The sequence below is a fragment of the Sphaeramia orbicularis genome, chromosome 22 (assembly GCF_902148855.1).
Source record: "Sphaeramia orbicularis chromosome 22, fSphaOr1.1, whole genome shotgun sequence".
Classification (NCBI taxonomy): Eukaryota; Metazoa; Chordata; class Actinopteri; order Kurtiformes; family Apogonidae; genus Sphaeramia; species Sphaeramia orbicularis.
The window spans coordinates 972726-996426 of NC_043978.1; the positions used below are offsets into that span (position 1 = coordinate 972726).

General features: G+C 38.3%; 1 protein-coding gene across 3 annotated transcripts in view; it reads right to left on the reverse strand.

Moving 5' to 3' along the window:
* The window catches only part of LOC115414119 (single-stranded DNA-binding protein 3-like), a 115091-nt gene that overhangs the window by 67724 nt on the left and 23666 nt on the right, over positions 1–23701 (reverse strand). For all 3 annotated transcript variants that reach the window (XM_030127336.1, XM_030127335.1, XM_030127337.1), the window contains exons 2-3: positions 13140–13212; positions 8301–8362 (exon numbers count right to left, since the gene is read on the reverse strand). In XM_030127336.1, coding sequence (XP_029983196.1) covers positions 8301–8362; positions 13140–13212 — 135 coding nt within the window. The remainder of the gene's footprint in view (positions 1–8300; positions 8363–13139; positions 13213–23701) is intronic.

Consider the following 23701-nt stretch of genomic DNA (forward strand, 5'->3'; position numbering starts at 1 on the left):
AGGTGACACAAAGGAAGCTGGAATGCAATGGGTTAATCTGCAGAGGATCCCACTGCTGTCAGAACAAAAGAGAAAACTGAGGGGGGCGAAGGGGACAAAGGGTGATGGGAGGGGGAGAAGGAGGAGGGGGCCATTCCCCAACCATCTGGATCTATTGTTTCAGGAGGGGGGGGTGACTGATGGAGGGCTGGAGGGAGGGGTCGTGGCCTTGCCGAGTATGGTCGACCTCAGGGCTGACACACCGACTCCACATGACCCCCCCGCGCAACCTGTTTACATGCACACCTTGGTACTAAGGCATTAAATTGTTCTGTGTTCCGGGCATGTAAGTGAACATCAACATGAAAAAGTACATTTGGACACATCATTTATCCAGTGGGCTCATATTTTCACTACAGATCTGTACTTTATGGAACTGTTCTGCTATTGAAAATACCACTTACACAGTACAGGAGAAGTTCCCAACCTTCTGCTAAAGCTGCATTAAATTAACAAAAAGACATGAAAAAGACTGTCTATTACTTTGAGAAATTAAAACTGTGAATGATGAAGTTTATGAATTCATACACTGGTCCCATTTAAAAAGACGATCTGTGAACTGTTACTGAGGAAGGACTCTGTACTTGTACTTGTATGAGTATGGACCGGCACAAGCTGGAAATAACACTGTTAGTGTTAAATACAGTCAATAAAGCATTGTGATTATACCCGGTTTGTTGTTTTAAAAAATAAGTCAACATTTTGTTTGATGCATACGATTGTAAAGAGTCGTTCATGTGTTACAATGGCAACCTGTCCACGTCTGACCACATTCTCATGTCAACAAAACAGAGACTTTTCAATATTTATACTCCAAAACTTATTTTCAGCGTAGTTGAACAGAATATCTAAAGGGTTTTGTCCTACTTCATATCAATTTGTGTCAAGAACTGCATGTTTTGAATGTTTGTGTATAGCTTAAAAAATTGATGTCTGTTTCAAATCCACGTGTTACCAAGCAATAATTTCTTTTTTTTTTGATCAAGGTCTCTTTTTTTATTTTCAGTTTTCAAATCCACAAAAAGAAGCATATAATTTAAAGATGAAATTGTTGTATTCAATTCCCATCCACCTGCCTTCCCATCCACCCGAAGTACTGGACCTTGGATAAATGTATCTACAGCCGAACATATTACAGTTACAAATAGAAATATACAAACCCCCTTCAAACACATACAAGTAGAGACGCATATATACACACATATACATATATATGTACACATATGCACATACGTAAGTTCACATACACTTAAATAAACTAGAAGCACTCGGAGAGCGCAGACCTCCGCCAAGGCTGATCAGTGCCCCCACCCCCGTGGGCCCCCCCACCCCCGATCACCACCAAAATTTAATCATTTCTTCCTTATCCCATGTCCAACAAACCCTGAAAATTTCATCCAAATCTGTCCATAACTTTTTGAGTTATGTTGCACACTAACGGACAGACAAACAAACAGACAGACAGACAGACAAACAAACAAACAAACCCTGGCAAAAACATAACCTCCTTGGTGGAGGTAATAAGAGGAAAGATGATTAAAAATAAATAAAGCAAAAATAAATAAACATAACAAAGCACAAAGGTACACAGATATTTAAGTTACACAGTTATGTTGGTAGCGTCCATACCTTCTACAAAGCTGCCAAATGGCTGCCAAATGGCACAGAATTTTCACCAAGCAGTAATTTGACATTTTTCACCAAAAAATTTGATCTTCCCAAATTTAGTTATACATCATGTTAAAGGGCTTCTAAATACCTACTCAAATATGTCTAATACATGTATGTAAGTTACTCTGATTACATGACAGAGACTGTTGAACACCAAATGTGTCCACATGTTACCACTGGAACCAACCCAATAGACTTATTGTTGAAATCATGTCTCCTCCGCTACGACCTGTGGTGATATTCACTCTCTCTTCATTTTTTTTTTCCTCTCTGCTCATTAACCGTCACAGACACAACGATAGTCAACAGAGGGTTAATAAGTCATGAACCCACGGGTAAACTAGAACCACAATGGACAACTTAGTAAATCTGTAAATATAGTATAATAACTATCCTCTACTTTCTGTGCAGATGAAGTGGATGCTGCTCCACTTCCAGGCCAGGTTTTGGGTCAGAACCCCTGGTCCTGTTTCAGTCCGACTGGTCCGTTTACATGCAGGAGTGGATCCACTTTAATCACATGACCTAGGTATGTTAGTCCCACTATTAGAAGTTTGATTTCAGTTGAGCTAACACATTTACATGTCCAGTTTTAGTTGGAATAATGCAGTACAGCTTAAACTATCAATTATTTTTGCAATCAGTCAATTATCAATTATTTTCTTCAATTTGGTTTGATTAAACGATCATTTGAATCGGTGGGGGAAAAAAAAAAAAAAAATACATATACATATATATATATATATATATATATATACATATACATATACATATATATATATATATATATATATATAGTAGTTGTCCTTTATTCCAGAAAAAACTGAAACACGTGTTCACAGAATGCAAACCTCTGCTAAGCACCCTGAACAGTGTGCATGTGTGGATCGACTACTTCTGTTTAAATTCAACAGTTTCAAGGTTGCGCCATACAGCAGAAAAATTGTAGTCAAACATGGTAATACATTTTTATAGGTTTTAAATTTTTATAGTTATAGTTTGATTGAATTAAAAGATTTAAACTATAGGTCTTCAGTACAGGGGGTCTGTACAGAGTGTCCCATAAGTCTCCATACATAGGAAAAATAAACGTTTCTTGACATAAACCATTTTTATTTATATAATATGCTCTATATGACTGCCATTTTGTCGGGAACACATTTCAATGCGTGTCCTCTACTGCTGAAGAATTATAAAGAAGAAATATAAAGAAATACATGTTAGAACCATATGTATTATGTTTCCTATGTATGGAGACGTATGGGACACCCTGTAGTTTGTATGTATGTATGTATGTATGTATGTATTTATTTATTTATAATGAAAAATATGTGGTAAATTGGATTTTCTATGTTAAATTGAAATGTCCACAAGTCCACATTCCACAGCAGATGTGGACAATTTTGCGCCAGATACAAGATATTTTTATAAGCTACGGATGGATCAAATTGGAGGCTAATCGGAGTCGTTTTGAATTTTTTATGAATTTTGGAAAATGCTCAATGATGAAAGATAGGAAAATTGTAGATTTTGTGATCTTACTGTGACCTTGAACTTTGGCCTACTTGGCCCAAAATTTAATGGGTTGGTCCCAGGGCCTAGGCCTATCTGTGGGGACGATTTGGGAAAGATGGGTGGAAGAGTTTTCCCATGAAGTTGCAAACAAACAAACACACAAAGCAAAGTGATCACAATACCTCCTGGCAGAGTTAACAACCACAAAAAGTATTAAAGTAAAAGGATAAATAAAAAAAATATCTATATAGAAATAACAACAATAACAACAGTAAAAATATCAATAGATAGAAACTGGTCCAGTCCAGTTCCATCTGTACCCTCTAATCTGTCAGCTCAGTCTGAAACACGACCAACTGAACATGGAACGAACACCCAACTGGAACAAACACACACTCACATTTAGAATGTTTGTGTAAAAGATTCAGCATTTAAAGGAGGAAGTGATGGATTCACTGGAGAAAAGTCAACATATAGAGATGTTCTGCCTTTTTGTCCTCGTCTCTTCTGTTGTTTGTGTTGATCCTGGCATCATGTGCATCACAATAAGCGCCCGTTTGAAACAGTGGAACTAGGGATTTTACCATATGAAAATTTCATATCACAGTTATTGTGACCAAAGTTATCATGGTTATCATTATTATCGCGGTATTGTTGAAATTGTGCTCAAAATGTTGAAAAAGTACTGACACACACACTGAAATAATTTAACCAATTTGCATTTAAAAAATAACAACAAAAAACCAAATAAAATAATAGGCACAATGTACCTTCTGTTGCAGAAACGTTCAAATATTAACCTTTAGTCTGAGTCTATTTTGTCCGTTTTTCAGTCCTTCTGATTTTGCCTTTACATACTATATAAACAAATGTTTACTATACCCATGTTTGGGATCTGTTTTTCAGCGCAACTTAATTTATATCGTCTGTCTATAATTTTTTTCACTTTAACCTATTATAAAAACATAAAAGGACAAAAAAAGACAAAACAAATTAAATCAGATTTGAAATATGTATATAATTTATTGCATAAACAACACACGGATGCTTAATGAACTTTGCAAAGACTTTAAAAGTGAATACTGGTTCCAAATATTAGGTATAGAAAATCAAAACAGTGATAAATTAAAACTATACTCAAATATTTGACATAAAAGCAGATCTTTACATAGGGTTTTTTCCCCTAAAAGTGCGGTAATCAAACACGGTTATCATGAGAATTAGAATTTAATAGAACCGTCTGCAATTTTACCGCGGTTTATCGTTATACTGGTAATCGTTACATCCCTAAGTGGAAACAATGTTAAACAGCAGAGAAATGAAGGAAACCAAGCTTTTATTTGGGAAAATTGGAATCAAGTAATTTTTCTTTAGGGATTCTGGTTGATTTATCCTTTAAGATCTAGAACACAGTAATTAGTTTGGGTTTTTTGTGTCATGTGACCGTACTGACTCATGACAACCACTCAGTTCCACTCTAAACCTACTTCTTAATAACTCCATATACATGCCTCATGTATGACCAGTTCAAGGGCCTTCACCCGTTCACATTTCAGATTGAGTGTGTGCATGTGATCTAGTTCATTGTACTGGGTTGATCTGCACCAGCGGAGGTTCAGTCAGAGGTCGCATTAACCGAAAATAGTCCAACATTGACAGTTTTTTTTTTTTTTTTTTTCAAAGATGACAGAAAATTCTGAAGGCCGATTCAAATACTGAAGGTAATTTACCAAAGAAAGGTTTCACACAACACTGAACAGAACCTGGACCAGGATCACTGGTCTGTCTGCGTCTGAACAAGGCATCCAACAGTCCACAACAGCATCCTACCTGTATACAACCTACAGCGCCTGTATACAACCTACAGCAACCGTATACAACCTACAGCAACCGTATACAACCTACAGCACATGTATACAACCTACAGCACATGTATACAACCTACAGCACATGTATACAACCTACAGCACATGTATACAACCTACAGCGCCCCTATACAACCCTACAGCGCCTGTATACAACCCTACAGCACCCATATAAAACCCTACAGCGCCTGTATAAAACCCTACAGCGCCCGTATACAACCCTACAGCGCCCGTATACAACCCTACAGCGCCCGTATACAACCCTACAGCGCCCGTATACAACCCTACAGCGCCCGTATACAACCCTACAGCGCCTGTATAAAACCCTACAGCGCCTGTATAAAACCCTACAGCGCCTGTATAAAACCCTAGAGCGCCTGTATACAACCCTACAGCGCCCGTATAAAACCCTACAGCGCCTGTATAAAACCCTACAGCGCCTGTATAAAACCCTAGAGCGCCCGTATACAACCCTACAGCGCCTGTATACAACCCTACAGCGCCCGTATAAAACCCTACAGCGCCTGTACACAACCCTACAGCGCCCGTATAAAACCCTACAGCGCCCGTATAAAACCCTACAGCGCCCGTATACAACCCTACAGCGCCCGTATACAACCCTACAGCGCCCGTATACAACCCTACAGTGCCCGTATAAAACCCTACAGCGCCCGTATAAAACCCTACAACGCCCTAATACAACCCTACAGCGCCCGTATACAACCCTACAGCGCCCGTATACAACCCTACAGTGCCCGTATAAAACCCTACAGCGCCCATATAAAACCCTACAACGCCCTAATACAACCCTACAGCACCTGTATACAACCCTACAGCACCCACTTGTAGTACCCCCCGTCCAGTTGGTGCTAGTGTGTATATTAATCACTCATTGTCAAGTCTTGTCTCATTGTTTAACTGACTTTAGCCAAAATTAGATGCTACTTTGCTAGTGCAAAATGTCAAGACAGCAGAGTCTTCTTAGATATTTTCAAAAGCCCATTTACACAGTGAAAAAAAGAGGGACTGATGCGGTGGAGGATGAAGGACAAGCAAGTATTACTGATAACGTTTATCAGCAACTACAGTCACTGCATCATTGAGATGTTTTTAAACATTAAATACTACTTAATATGTCTCATTATCATTAAAAATTTAATATGAAATGATGGTCAGTAATGTGTCATGACAGAATTTTTACGATCCTGTCTGTCAAAATCACGGACAATAAAAATGTTTAGCACAACCTCTGGGTTCAGTATCTTGGGCTGTGAGAAAACATCTGTCCTTCAAGTCCCTTAAAATCTAATTTAATTTGTAAAGTGTTGCTGCCCCCATCCAACCCCCTCCTGAGTCTAACTCCCCCTACTGCATGAGTTTAAAAAGTGCCTCAAAGTTGTATAGACAGCAGTAAAGATGGTTGAACAAGTTGGTTTGGGTTTTTGTTCTGCTTTACCACCTAAACATTTAAAGGGTTTAATTCCCACTTCTCTGATGGGGTTTAAAACCCTGAATTCCTCCTAAAACCAACCTGACTCAACCAACAATATCAGTAATTGTTCTAAAAGTAATTCTATCAAAATATTGAGATTGCAGTATTTTTAGTGCTTAATATGACATTATAATTTATAATCTTGTCCATCTGATCTGAGTAAAGCAAAACTAATTGTATTGCAAGTATTCTTAAAGGCAGGAATGTAATAAAAACAAAGACCATCAAGCTGACCACAGAGAAAAATAATCTGTTAGCTGTTCAGGTCTCTTGATGTCTTGATGGATTCGGAGTAATCCTTTCACTGGGTGATTATTTCAAACATTTCTCCTCCCCATTTATATGTTGTTTTTTTTAATACCTATCCTATCACCAGATTCTTGTGAATATGCAACCCTTTACAGCAAGCACAACCAGAAAACAAAGACAGTCTAACCTTTAAAGACCCACAAGTATTTGTGTCGACTTCCAAATAATTTTTTTCTCTAAATCTTATCTTTAAGTGATTTATCAACATTTATTATGGTATCATCCTCTGTATTTTGCATTTTTCAATGTGAATCAGGTATTATCTTATGTTCAAGCATGGGTCGGCTTTTTCCGTCCTACTTTTTCAATGCCACGCGTACCTAAAGATGGGTACACGCAAAGTGAAAGTGAAACTTAACATACGTTACTAATTCCTCTACGTCTCCCACTGTTGTGGAGCTCATTTACCTTTTCCCTCCCTCCTGAAACTTCACAAACTTTCATTGGAGGGGGCAGGACATTTGTTTATGGGGGCAACAAACATACATACATACACACATATTATATGCACATATATACACACACACACACACACACACACATACATATATATATATATATATATATATATATATATATATATATATATATATATATATACACACACACATACATATACGCATACATACATATATATACACACACATATATATATATACACACACACACATATACATACATACATATATATATATATATATATTCATTCATTCATTCATTTTCTGAACCCGCTTTATCCTCACTAGGGTCACGGGGGTCGCTTGGAGCCTATCCCAGCTACATAGGGGCGAAGGCGGGGTTCACCCTGGACAAGTCTCCAGTTCATCTCAGGGCTGAACATATAGAGACAAACAATCACTCTCACATTCACACCTATGGGCAATTTAGATTAACCAATTAACCTATTAGTGCATGTTTTTTGGACTGTGGGAGGAAGCCGGAGTACCCGGAGAGAACCCACGCAGACACGGGGAGAACATGCAAACTCCACACAGAAAGGTCCCACCCCCCGTCGACTGGTGTTGGAATCGAACCCAGGACCTTCTTGCTGTGAGGCACGTGTGCTAACCACTGCCACCACCGTGTCGCCCTATATATATATATATATATATATATATATATACACACACACACACATACATACATATACACATACACACATACATACATATATACATACACACATACATACATATATATATATACATATATACACACACACACATATATATACATATATACACACACACACATATATATATACATATATACACACACATATACATATATACATACACACACATACATACATACATACATACACACACATACATACATACATACATACACACACATATATCAATTAACAACGTCAACTCACAGTCTTTGATTAAGTCTGAGTCACTTACCACCACCATGAATGGAGGAATCCCGGAGGCTCCCCTAATGTAATATTCTTCTCCCATCGAATCTGAAAGACAGGCAGCAAGAAAATGAGATGGACAAAATGACACATTTTAGGGAAAAACTAAAAATCACAAAAAAGAATTACACGCATTTCCATAAACTGTTGTAGGGAAAATAAACTAATCTGTTATATGGTCAGAAGGTGGCGCTGTGGGCTCCACTACACAGAAGAATAACATTCTGACCATGTTTTTTATTCCTAACACAGCTGCATGTTCATGTCAGGATCGAACTACATCGGAGCTGAACAGTGAAACGTCTGCAGTATGATGAATATCCACTGGGGGCGCTGGATCCAAAAGGCAGTCAATCTCCATTGAGTCCCATGTTAAAATGGCAAACTTTACAGTTGAAATAAACATGATATCTTGCCTAGTACAAAAACACTTAGAGTTCATTTACCTCCATTTCACAGGGGTGGGGGAGGGGGTGGGGGGGTAACTAACCTGTATAGATTATCCATTATCTGACTGTGACATCTGACATTCTAATTGGTTGAATACAACTAATGTTTTCCCCTGAGCAGCTGTTATGTACAACTGTGCATGTTAACATTTATTTAAGAGCTGAAATGACTGGATGGTGTTTATTATTACACTGTTAGGGATGGGATAAGATTTTAATTAATACAACCACTCCTCTAATCAATACTGCTAATCGATCCAATATTTTAGCAGTCAGTATTCAGGTTAGGGTTACTGTTCAAATTGAGAAAAGAACCCCCCCCCCCCCCAAAGTTTGTGGCCACGGCATTGTTTTAAAGTAATCACTATTCTGATTTTCTTATGAAAGTAAAACAAAATAAATATAAATAATTATTTACAGCAAAAGAAAAGTTTTTCATTCATTATTTCTAAGAACTAAAGTCAATGCAGGACTTTTCTTCAATATCAGAAGTAGTATTTCAGTGTTTGCTCTAACTTTACAGTCTTGGGAGAAGGAAGGGGGTATTTGATAAATATTCTACATTTGTTTAATAAAAGGACACGGTATTGACCTGTTACATATGAAAGGTATCTTTAAAGTAGGAATGTACCGATCAGATATTGGTATCTGATGTCAGTCTGATCCAGATGCAAAAAGGAGAGGGAAGCAGGGGGAGAGGGGAGGGAGAGGAGAGGAGGAGAGGAGGAGCTGTGTTGACTGAGTGGATTATACAGGGTCACAGGTTAAGAACATATAATCAGTATATGTCCGACTGTCGATGGCTGCTGATGTGCAGACACACATCTTTCTTTCTGAGTGTCCTCCCTCCTATGTCCTCCTCCTATGTGTGTCCTCCTCTCTGTGTCCTCCTCGTATGTGTGTCCTCCTCCTCCTATGTGTGTCCTCCTCCTCCTATGTGTCCTCCTCCCTTTGTCCTCCTCGTATGTGTGTCCTCCTCCTATGTGTGTCCTCCTCCTCTCTGTCCTCCTCCCTTTGTCCTCCTCCTATGTGTGTCCTCCTCCTCCTCTCTGTGTCCTCCTCGTATGTGTGTCCTCCTCCCTTTGTCCTCCTCCTATGTGTGTCCTCCTCCTTCTCCTCTCTGTGTCCTCCTCTTATGTGTGTCCTACTCCTCTATGTGTCTTCCTCCTCTCTGTGTCCTCCTCCCCGTCCCTCTCCTCTCTGTGTCCTTCTCCTCCTCTCCGTGTCCTCCTCTCTGTTCCTCTCCTCTCTGTGTCCTCCTCCTCCTATGTGTGTCCTCCTCCTCCTCTCTGTGTCCTCCTCTCTGTCCCTCTCCTCCTCTCCGTCCCCCTCCTCTTCTCTGTGTCCTCCTCCTCCTCTCTGTGTCCTCCTCCTCCCTCTCCTCTTTGTGTCCCCCTCCTCCTATGTGTGTCCTCCTCCTCCTCTCTGTGTCCTCCTCTCTGTCCCTCTCCTCCTCTCTGTCCCCCTCCTCTTCTCTGTGTCCTCCTCCTCCTCTCTGTGTCCTCCTCCTCCCCCTCCTCTTTGTGTCCCCCTCCTCCTATGTGTGTCCTCCTCCTCCTCTCTGTCCCTCTCCTCCTCTCTGTCCCCCTCCTCTTTGTGTCCCCCTCCTCCTATGTGTGTCCTCCTCCTCCTCTCTGTGTCCTCCTCTCTGTGTCCTCCTCTCTGTCCCCCTCCTCTCTGTGTCCCCCTCCTCTTCTCTGTGTCCTCCTCCTCCTCTCTGTGTCCTCCTCCTCCCCCTCCTCCTATGTGTGTCCCCCTCCTCCTATGTGTGTCCTCCTCCTCCTCTCTGTCCCTCTCCTCCTCTCTGTCCCCCTCCTCTTTGTGTCCCCCTCCTCCTATGTGTGTCCTCCTCCTCCTCTCTGTGTCCTCCTCTCTGTCCCCCTCCTCTCTGTGTCCTCCTCCTCCTATGTGTGTCCTCCTCCTCCTCTCTGTGTCCTCCTCCTCCCCCTCTGTGTGTCCTCCTCCTCTGGGCCTCTGTCTGCATAACGTGGACGTGACACCATCGGTGTGTCTCATACAGTCCTGCCATCGTGTCTGAACCCCAGGTCTGGAAAGGGTTAACAGTACAACAGCTGCAAATATGTAGAATAGCTCCAAACCGGTCCGCAGTCGTAAATGAACGGCCTAAAACCAAGGGCGCATCAGTTGTTTTTCACCCTCGGATCCGTTCAGTGTGGCAGACACTGGACAGTGAGCATGATCTGGTGGAACTTTATCGGATTTCCATGAAAAATTGATGTAACACCTTACACTCTGTAATCATGTTTAGCATGTTTGCACTGACAGTGCATGTGTGACAGGACTGGAGCTGCTGTAAACATGGACTGTAGCGGAGTTAGTCTAGGACTAAACTTGGTTTACATTCACAGTAGACAAAGTCAAGAACATGTTAAGAACACATACTGAAGGTTAACACTTGATGGGTTTCCTCAGCTCTTCTAACAGAATAAAATGGGCAATTAGAACCCTGCAGTCCGAAAAGTGTGAGCAGGGATGTGTGGTACGGCCTCAACAGTCAATATCAGCAACAGAATACATGTCAAATCCTTTTTTCCCCTCATTGAAGTTTAAACACAGTTTTTATCCTGACTGAAATTTGAAGGAAGATGGTTATTTGCACTCTTTCAGTATTTGTATGCGTCATAACACCATGATAATAATGCAAGGAGAGTGGAATAATTGGACAATCAATAAATAAATAGATTATTGTGGACAACGCTGCAAATAATGGATTGAAGATTGAATTTGTTTGGTTATGAAGGAAAACGTACAGATTAGAGTACAGTTTACATAATACGGTAACAGAACGATATAATGTCATTAAAGCCAGATGATTTAGAAAACGTGACAAATCCAACTGCACCTGCACATTCCACACATTTGTACTGACATGGGACTTGTATTTTCTGTGTGTTTAAACCTGACTGCTTCTCTATTTTCTCTCTGTATTTATAATTCTGGTCACCTCACAGAGCATTAAAACTACACTTCATTGCACTGTACAGTTGTAATTTTGCAATGACAAAGCTTATTCCTATTCCTAAGACCTGAATACAGCAGTGGGGTCTGGCTTCTTTTTCTAATCATTATTTCATTCAGTTTCAAAATTTGCTCGAGTAAAATTAAGTAAAACACTAGGGATGCCCAAAAACTATACAATACCGATAACTGTCGGTCTGATACTGAAAAAAATGATGCAATTCCGATAATTCAAGTTTTCAATGATAAATACAGCCCATAATAATAAATCTAAATTGCTTAGATTTGGTGCATTTCACCAGTACAAGTTGCCTTGGCAACCGCCATAAAAACCCAGAAGCAGAATCAGAGGTGTGGATCAGTCCATTGTCAGTCAAAGGGTTTTCAGTTCCTTCCTCAACCACAGCTGTCAGACCCAGAGGTGGTTTGGTCTGTTTTGTTCCGACTAGGACTGCGTATTGGCAAGAATCTGGCGATACGATACAAATCACAATACTAGGATCACAATACAATATATCATGATACTGTTCCACAGGCAATTTTTTTGTTTATTTCTTTTTAAATGATTATTTCCTTGAAGATTTGAATTGCATCAGAAATCTGCACAAATACTAAACACATTTTTATTTGATCAGAACAGGATCTAATGTTATATCACAAAATGTTCCTGTGTTCAAACTGAAATTCTGTTTTACAGACATTACAGTTTCAGATCCTGTTCAAATGTTCATATTCTATTAGTTCAGAACTAACATCAGAACAGTATTTTTGTACAATCCCAACAAAGGAACTAACATTATCTAATAAAAGAGTGTTAAATAATAACAAATATAAACAAAACAACAAAAATGAACCTTCATAATATCTGCATTTGAATAAATACCTAAAATATTGATACAGTACTTCTTAATATCGATACAATATTGTGAAATGAAATATTGCAGAACCAATATTTTCTTACACCCCTAGTTCCGACAGCAGCAGAAGAAGAGGGACATTCAAAAACACTGAACGACTAAACAGCTGATGGTAGCTGAATGCCCAGAACAGTGACCAGTGGTTAATCATCACCAAATTCTGTCTGTGACTTAAATAGTCTGAAGTGAAAACCCTTGGTCTATTGTCCTTTTGAAGCAGACAGAGGCTTTAGGTTCTGGAGAAGCCTTTATTGGACTATTAATGGAGTTTAACACTGACTGGAAAGAAGAAGAAAACAACTGGAAGAATGGGAACTGTTGGGGTTTGGATCGGTATCGGTTACAAGAAGCAGGAAGTTATTGGTTATCAGTAGTAAAAAACAATTATCATGCATCTCTATAAAACAATGAAACATTCTGTAAACATTCCACCTGAGAATGTGAGGGACAAATATATATATGTATGTGATAAAGTCTTACCTCAGAGAGGAAGGTCTGTGCTGACTTCTGTGCTCCCACGTGTAGCAGGTACTCGTACACATATAACGCTAACCTGAAAAACACACAAACACATTTCATTACATTTGCTGTTTTATCTCTGTCAAAAAAAGTTTCAACTAGAAGCACTCGGAGAGCGCAGACCTCTGCCAAGGCTGATCAGTGGCCCCCCCCGTGGGCCCCCCCACCCCCGATCACCACCAAAATTTAATCATTTCTTCCTTATCCCATTTCCAACAAACCCTGAAAATTTCATCCAAATCTGTCCATAACTTTTTGAGTTACGTTTCACACTAACGGACAGACAAACAGACAGACAGACAGACAGACAAACCCTGGCAAAAACATAACCTCCTTGGCGGAGGTAAATATCATTAACACAATAATAACAATAATAAGGGTAACAACATTAGCATAGTGATGCATGCTGCGACACAAACAGCAGTAATAGGGCAGTCTTCATGATGTACAAACTCAAACTTTCTCCATACCAGAGTAAAGGCAACCAAAATTCATTAAAGAGATGGCCACTAGGGATGTAAACAATTAATCGACTACCGATTAATTGTCGATAAGAATTTGCTCGATTAGATTATTAATTGTCGGTTAATTGCCCTTTTCCGCCCGTCCACACCTGTCTGAAGGCTGCCGGTGTGTCCGCACTGCGGCTGGAATAGCCGGTTACTGAACCGGATCATGGCGTTGATGAGTTAGAATGTCTTTACGGACATGGTGGAACCAAACACAGACCGACTGTTTGTGGGAGCGGTGCACCCCCGAATAAATACAGGCACAAATGCGGGATCGGTATCGGAGCGTTTTCCCTGGAGGTTGGTCTAGTCCACGGTCAGTGAGACAGAAGTTGAAAACATCCTTCAGGCTCCTGATTCGGGCCACAGGGATGGAATGCATTTGCGAAGCTTCAGGAGGTGGAGAAAAGATGAATGAGTGAAAAGTTTCACTTTCACTTCTGCGGGGGCACGGACTGCCCCACCCCTATAGTAGTAGAAGTAGGACGCAAAGGGACGCACACACACACGCGGTTTCCAACCAACACGCTGGGCAACTGTGCACATGCGGCCGAGTAACCCCCACCGACGAACCGCATGCGCGTGTACCCCCCCATTAAACACCATCACATCAACAGATAAATTCCACAGGAAACAGTGACTGCATCCAGTGGTTCAATAAATCAATCATTAAGGCATATGACATGCTTTTTTCATAAAGTATATAAAGAATATTTAGCTTTATTCTTATAGACCGTATTGAAAAAGAAATTCAGGTTCTCAGGAAAATTGCCGCTTATCAATTAATCGTTAATTGATCGATAAGGTCAACCAACTAATGATTAATGAATTAATTGATAATGTGCATCCCTAATGGCCACGATTATATTCCTCCAAAGTCAATTTTTCTAAAGGTAAAAAAGAAGACAACTGATCATGGAAAATCTTAAAAGATGGAGGGGAGTCATTCTTCCAAAATAAAAGTATGAATTTCTTTGCGAAGTAAGTGGTCAAAATTAGTATCCTACATTTTTATGATCTAACTGTAAATTATATGTGTCACTGAACTGATTATTTCTTTATTGATACTTATTTTCTTCCTTCTGTTGAAAATGTAGACTATTCTAGTTTAGTGACTTGCGACCACGCTCCCGTACTTCTTGACCTCTGGCCTCCATCCTCCCATCAAACACACTCACCGTGGAAACTGAACCGTTTATTGGTAAACAATGGAACATTTTGTGAGATAATCTCCAAAGGCAAATGATGATGTTCTTGTAATCAATAAATCAGATCCTATGTCAACATCTCTCTTGAGGGAAACCGTAAAGGTAGTAATTAGAGGAAACCATCAAAACGTCAGAGTAAAATGATTCCAACAGAGCTCCAGCTCTGTTCTCTCTGAGTTCTCCGACATTAGTTTACATCCGTCAGCCTCTGCTTGGGCGTTTGACTAAATCAGACCTCTACCAGAATAAAGGTTTCATTCAGCTGTGTGTTGACATGTGAAAACATCGTGAGTTCATGTGTACGTTTGCATGTTTAAAATAATCTAAAATGTCGTTTTTGTTATTTTACATGTTTTATGGGTTTGTTTTTTTTTAGCTTTTTTGTTCATTTTTTTTCCTGAAGTGGATGGAAAATTTTACCGCAGTTTATCGTTATACCGGTAATCGTTACATCCCTAGTTGGATCCAAAATGTGTTGAAGACTGACCTGAAAGATTATTTATAGATATTTTTTAATATACTTTTATACTGTTGTTATTGTTGAATTTCTACATAGATATTTCTTACATATCCTTTTCTTTTTATACTTTTTGTGGTTGTTTCAGTTGGTTCTGGAATAAAACACATGTTCTTTGTCATTTTCACATGTCTGTTTCACATTTCTACCCCCCCACCACCACATATTCAAAAATCACTTAATCGAATTGAAGAAAATGACTGATAGCTGCAGCTCTAGTGTGTATTTGTTGGCCCTGTGATAAACAGGCGACTTGTTCGGGGGGGGGGGGGGGGAACCCCGCCTTCGTCTGATGGCCAAAGACACCAATACAGACAGTTATCTGTGGGTTTCAAACTTTTCTTCATGGTCAAAACATGAAAAACACAAATTTAAAATAACACGAAAAAACTGTAACTGTGAATAACCATAAAATTTTAATTTTTTTTTAAAGAAATTTTTTCTTTTTTCACAGAAAAATACAGTTAAAATACATTTGCAAATGTATCATAATTTCACTAATATTTATTTTCTATTTTTGAGATTTAAATTAATTTAAAGTTTAATACTTTAAAAAAAATAATAAAATGAGATAAAATTACTGAAAATTAACTGTAAAAGAATTATTTGTTCTGTAAGTTGAACCAGACTTGTTTGTTCATTGACAAATATCTTGTGTAATTACAGGAGGTTTCACAACAAAAATGTTGAATAAATGTGTTTTTGTGAATGTGTAACATGTATAAGCACTGATAAACTGTCCAAATACAGTTTTTAATCAGTGGATTGGACAACTTAGTCTCATTGAAAATTATATATATATGTATATATGTATGTATGTATGTATGTATGTATGTATGTATGTATAGGGTGAGGAAGCAAAATTTTCAATGAGCATTTAGTTGTTTTTTCTCAGCAGACACTACGTCAGTTGTTTTGAACCCAAACATATACTGATGTCATAATCATACCTAACACTATTATCCATACCTTTTCAGAAACTTTTGCCCATATGAGTAATCAGGAAAGCAAACGTCAAAGAGTGTGTGATTTGCTGAATGCACTCGTCACACCAAAGGAGATTTCAAAAATAGTTGGAGTGTCCATAAAGACTGTTTATAATGGAAAGAAGAGAATGACTATGAGCAAAACTATTACCAGAAAGTCTGGAAGATACTATTAAAGAAGAATGGGAGAAGTTGTCACCCCAATATTTGAGGAACACTTGTGCAAGTTTCAGGAAGCGTGTGAAGGCAGTTATTGAGAAAGAAGGAGGACACATAGAATAAAAACATTTTCTATTATGGACATTTTCTTGTGGCAAATAAATTCTCATGACTTTCAATAAACTAATTGGTCATACACTGCCTCAAAATATTGTACATTTTGCTTCATGTAAATATTCTTTATTAAACATTAAAAAGTAAAAGAAATATGCAAGCTAGGTCAAAAAAACTGTATTTTTATGAGATGGTTATTTTCCGTTATTTTACAGTATTTTTTTCAGCACCCCTACTGCCGGAATATTACCGTTTTTTACATGTTTTTTTTTTTTACAGTGAAGTTCTGATGAACACTGCAGATCATGTTTGTTTCTTGCCTCTTTCTAGTGACATGCATGACATTTGTATGGATGTATGTGAGAGACTTAAACCCAACAGGGTACCAACAGGTTAATTTTAGGTTTAATTTGGAAAAATTCTGCAAGCTACATTGATAAAGTAATGGCTGTACAGAGACAAATTGGAGAGTAGAAAGAAACTCCAGATAAAGAGCAGACTGAAGGCTACTGAATGCAGGCAAAGCTCCAGGGTTTGTCTGAAAGTTTCTCTGTTCACAGAAAATTTGGCTAAAGCAGGTCATATGATGTGGGGTGGCGCTGTGCAGCCTCTGCGCATCCCACCCAGGCCAAACCATCCTTACGTCACACACACCAACCTGTGCACAAAATGCTCTGTTCTCACAGTCAGAAACAGACAGAAATAGCAGCACAGGATGGGCATTCCCACTAATTCTGATGAGAATTTAAAAGCTCTCACCAGAGTTTTTAAAAATCACTGCTATTATCACAGGCCAGCCACACTTGAAATGGCAATCCACTAGGGTCTATTAACAAACACAAGGACCACGCTGTGGAGTGGGAAACCCCCACTGGCCCAGCATTGTGCTCTAACTCCTTCACTTAGTCATGTTTAATGGGCTGTTAATGGCCCATCAATCGAGCGGCGGCGTGGATATGACGGTGGCCTGTGTCCAGGGCAGACAGTCCTCTGACAGGCCAATAAGGTCCTAATGAGAAGGACAGGAGCTCACTGTCCTGCACCCCATCATTAGTCAATGAAGTGATCAATGAAACATGCTTTGGAAATAATTAGCCTGTCGTGTAGTTTGTTTTGAGCTTGTCTGCCTTTTACACACTGACCTCCCCTGTACTATTGTTGGCTGATGCATGACTAAAAACGTGCACTTCACACTATTAAGAGCACTTTAGCTTCAGAAGATATTACACAGTAACACAAGCCAACTTGGTTAGTAAACTGACAAGCTTTTTCATAGTTTAAAGACATGACACGTGCAGATTTATCTATACTGAATTACAAGTACCAATACTATCAGGCTGCTAAGATACTCTACATCACAGGTGTCAAACATGTGGCCCGGGGGCCAAATCTGGCCCCCTCGCCAAAGGTTCCATTCCGGTCCTGCAGGATGAAAGTGCAAAAATGAACCTGAACAGTCCAGCTTGTCAAAATCCTTTTGGTTCAGGTTCCACATACAGACCAATGTGATCTACAGTAAAAAAAAACAAACAAACATAATCACCCATAAATAACGACAACTACAAATTTTCTTTGTGAAAAATTATGTGGAAAAAATTTAAGTGAAAAAAATAACATTACACTGTGAAAATATTTACATTTACAAAACTATTCTTTCACAATAAAATGCAAATAAATACATAAATACAAAATAAAGATGAACAACCTGAAATGTGCAATTTGAACAATATTCTGCCTGTTACTAAATGTTTGGTGCATTTGTGGATCCACTGTGATCTGTAGTAGTGTTAATAACAAGCGACGTAATATTGTAGAAATTGTTCAAATTTTAGTTCCAAACTCCAAAATTTTAACAAAATTCTGCCTGTTACCAAATGTTTATGGAACACTGTGTGTACATGTGTAATGTACATGTATAAATAATACGTCAAGGCATTAATATTGTTCAAATTGCACTAATTTTTCAAATGAAATTTCTGTTTTTTCAGGTTATTCACATCTTTTTTGTAAAATGTAAATATTTTCATCATTTAATTGTTTTTTTTTTTTTTATTAAAACAAAAAGAAAAACTTAGATTTGTTATTATTTATAGGTTATTAAGTCATTATTTTACTGGTTCTGGCCCGCTTGAGATCAAATTGGGCTAAATATGGAACTGAACCAAAAGGAGTTTGACAGCCCTGCTCTATATAATCATGGTACCTCTTATGCTCTGTTTGGGCCGAAAGTCATGCATCATCATCACTTTCTGCACTGTGTGATCACATACAAAGTCAAAGTAAATTCACAATGAGCAACATAAACAGATTTGAGCAAAATATTTGTCTGATGTTGTCGCAAAAGCAAATCAGCATTGAAATTACTAAAGATGGGTTAATTAATCAGTGCTAACAGCACATTTCACAAATACAGATATTAGCTGATATTATAAGTCTCATGTCAAATAAATCTGTAAGTCTGCGGGAAAATAAACGTTACAAAATGTCAAAACTGCAACAAGATTTACATATTTAGAGTGAATTTGGTGTTCAGATTTATTGACAAATTATTTTTCTTCAGCTTAAGTCAGACTTTGTTTTGGTCACTGACATCAGTCCATCAGTTTGTCTCATTCCAATGTCAACTTTAAAAATCCACCAGAGCCTGTAGAGCTCCTCTCAACATCAATAAACTTCAGAAAGTTGTTGAGACAATTTCCATCTCCCAAACTCATTTAGTTTCAACAATCAGAGCAGCAGTGAACACACTGTATCTGTGTTTAAGCCTCTGATCAGCTCAGGAACTGAATGCATTTAGTTTTACAGAATAGAATAGAACAGAACGCCTTTTTCGTCATTATACATATGTACGACGAAATTAAAAGAGACAACTCTCTAGTGGTGCAAAGTGCAAAAACAGTTTAAAAGAAAGAAAAAAAAAGTGTAAATATATATACACAATAAAAACAAGCATGTCACCAACCAAGAAAAAGTAGAGATAAATATATATTGCACTTTGACCCTGGCTGGACACTAAGGATATATGTTAAATATATATATCCTTGTTTGAGGTATTGTCATTGCAGCTGCTGTAATCTAAGAAAAAGGTTAAGCTGAACAGTAAAAACACAAAGCACCTCTGTATGACAGAACATGCACAATATTTGAGCCCACGTCCATTAAGTTGGTTTGAACCTGACACCCCCTTCAGTATGCTGCAATCATGTCAGAGACACAACAAACAGAACTAAGGACCGAAGAACAGTTAAAAGTCAAAGTCTACCACCCGATAAGTTCTGAAGACATGTGTTACTTCACTCCAGCTAAGCCTTCTACTGATACTATGAACTGAACAAGTACTAGCAGAAGCTCTCCTTGTATCTGTTTAGTGCTAGTGATGAAAGTGACGAAAGAAAAAAAAACGCTGAACTTTTCTGAGCATTTCATTCTGCATGCTTTTAGGTGCATTCTGGTGCACTTTGGGAGGAAAAACCTGTAAAGCATTAAGGTTCAAAATTAATGAAAAAAATACATCTCACACAGGAATATGGCCAAACATTTTATCAAATCTTGATATCTCTACTTAAACATTCTGTTACACTAATTCTCTTACTGATGTACTTCAAACATTGTCATGGTTGGATTATGGACAGATTAAGTATCTGTGGTAAAAACATTGGTCTCTTAGAAATATGAGAAAAGAGGCTCATCAAGCATTTTGGATTCTTGCCTCACACTTCAGTTCGTCCCCACACTGAAGGACGATGAATTCTGACATGATTTCACAGAATATTTAGACCAAATACATTGGCGGTAAAATACTCAAAGCGAATCTGCCATCTTGTCTCCAGAGACGTGAAACGGACCACATGTCATCAACAGCCCAATCAGAGCCGTCGATACAAGTTCCACGTTGTAAATGAGCATCTCATTGGTCGAGACGAATGGAGAAGAAAGCAATATGGCCGCGCCCATGAGACGAACCCAAATAAACATAATTTACACTTTTCGGAGAAATTTCTGCGTAATTTTACGGCTGAAATTAGGGCTGTGCAATTAATCGAAATTCAATTACGATTTCGATTATTACACGCAACGATTACAAAAATTATGTAATCGAGAAAAAACGATTATTAATTTTGAGTTGTTTTAATTCACACGCACGCAAGCTACCATGAGCTGCTCTGCCCCGCCCCCCTCTAAGCTACTGCTGCCTGCTAGCCGGCAGGTCCACCCCAAGAGGACAGTTGTACCTAGCGGTCTGGAAAAATGGCCGGAGAATCCCAGCAGAAGTGCTTGGTAAACAAAAAAGGCAAGTCAGATTCAATTGTATGGAATCACTTTGGGTTTGATGAAGAAGACGATGAGCAAAAACACATCACGTGCAAAAAGTGTTTCGTAGTTGTGTCCGCACCGACCGGTAACACAACAAACCTTTAAACCATCTAAAGTTTAACCACCGCCGCCTTTATCATAATCTTATGAAAATCTAAAACACATAAAAACAACTTTGTCCACAATGCAATCTTCAGTTTCCGAATCTCTTTACGCTGCAACTCCCGTATTAACCTAACCCTAACCCGTATAACCCTAACATGCGTATTCTACATGGCTGATGTATACAGAAGGTCTGAACTGAAACCTCACGGCACGCCACTGAATTTACTATGTTTCATACTACATTGAACATACTTGAATTCATAATTTGCACTTTACGTGAGTTTTTTTTTTTTATTGCTACAGTTCTATGGCAAGTCTATAGCAGTTTAATTCCAGTGCACTATTTATTTACAAAAGGAAACATACTTGAATTTACAGTACACTTATTTGCATTCAAAGATTTTTTGTTTCATACAAAAGTGAAAATACTTTGTTTTAGTGGTTAAAAGCTTTATTAACGTTTAAAAGAGTATATTTTACATTGCTTTGCAAGAAAAAAATAAACAACTTTAAGGTTAACAAATAATTGTTTTTAATAATCATGATTTCAGTTATTGCTAAAATAATCGGGTTTTTTTTGTTTTCTATAATCGAGCAGCCCTAGCTGAAATGTTGCCAAACCAGATGGAAATGATCCAGACATGTTTAATTTACCGGAACATATGCTCAGTTTTCGGAAAAAACAAAAACAAAACGGATTTCCGGCAAAACCGGAACACTTTCATCACTGAATGCAAAGATACTTCAAACTCTTAAGCAGCCATATCTGCAGAAATTACATGAGGCCAAAGCTGGTTTTACCTTTAACTGGAACCAGGTAGTAGGATGTGCTGGGACGATACCTGGTGGTTCTTTGTGTGACGTTCACGGTGCACATGAAAACCTGATCCAGAACTGAGCTCAAAGCTGATCACAGCGAAGTTAGCTAATGTTAATATCGCACTTTTTTTATTATTTCACACAGAAACTTCAGTCAGTTCTGCAGCGAGGCAGCTGTGTTCAGAGCTGCACACAAAATAGAATTTAGCTCAGTATGAACCTGTGAATGCTACAGGTAACGAGGTTTAGGTGTAGTTCACCCAGTTCACCTGTTTAATCCCTGTATTGTACATCTGCTGGTGATACAGTGATTGATTTAAGTCATTCCTCTTAAAATGCCCCATCCTTACACCTAATTGGCTGCAGTAACTCAACATGTCTGCCCAGTAGGGGTGTAAGAAAATATCGGTTCTGCAATACATCGTGATATTTCATTTCACAATACTGTATCGATATTAAAAAGTACCGTATCGATATTTTTAGGTGTTTATTCAAATGCAAATATGGCAGAGGTTCATTTTGTTTTTTGCATTTCTTTTTTGTTTGTATCTTATTTATTATTATTTAACTTGTTTTTATTAAATAATGGTTATTTGAAGCATCCTAAAAGCACTTTTTACTGTCTGAGAGGCAGATGGTAGTTGCTTTGGAAACTAGGAGAATTAGAAAAATGTTGTGATATCGCATTAGATCCTGTTCTGATCAAATAAAAATGTGTTTTAGAGCTGCAACCAATTAATCGACTCAAAGTGGTCCAAAAAAATAAAATCATTCAACCACAATTCTCCAGAATCAAAGCTTTGTTTCCTTCATTTCTCTGCTGTTAAACACTGGTTCCACTGTTGTGTTTCACACAGACGGTTATTGTGACGCACAAAGAAGCTTCAATTTAGGAAAACTGCAATAGAATATTTCCCTTCAATCAATTCAACTCAATTAATCGAAACGTGAGTTTTTGCGTTCACTTCAGGCACCTAATCGATTAATCGGTTGCAGCGCTAATGTGTTTAGTATCTGTGTGTATTTCTGGTGTAATTCAATTCTTCCAGGAAATAATCCTTTAAAAAAAGAAACAAACAAAAATTTTCTTTTTTTAACAGTATCATGATATATCATGATATATCGTATTGTGATCCTAGTATTGTGATTTATATCGTATCACCAGATTCTTGCCGATACAAAGCCCTACTGCCCAGTTAAGGAGCTGGTTCCAGACACATTTTAGGTTGGTAAAACTTTGAGCAGTAATAGTGAATGTCATTATTAATTTGTAATGTAGTTTTATCTGTGTTGTTGATGATATATTCAGAGAATTTCAAACATATTTAGATCTGGCATTTCTTGTTTGCATTACCTGCTGAACCTGTCGGCTTCTTAAAGCACTATAAGCATGTGTTCCAGGTTATTTCTGATTAATTTTAGGGTCTGCCCCAGCGGTAATGGATGGACAGCCTTACTACATTTGTGTTTGCCCTTTCACAAATTGTGTACGGTAGAAAGATGAACGATACGTCATTTTACGGGGAATAATGAGCACTTTTAGATGTGTGATTGAAAAAAATGTTTTAACCTAATTTTCTGGCTTAAAAATAGTAAAAAACCCTCAGTAACAGATGGACAGAAAATGAACATCTGTTTTTGACCACTTTATAAAACCTGCCTTTAAGTGCAGCTCTAATTTTCATCAAACTGTCATATCTTTACTATTGGTCCTCTAGGGGGGCTATTTACCAAAACAGCAAACAGTTTTTATTTGTTTAATATACAATGACACAAAATAGCTAGAGTTTTG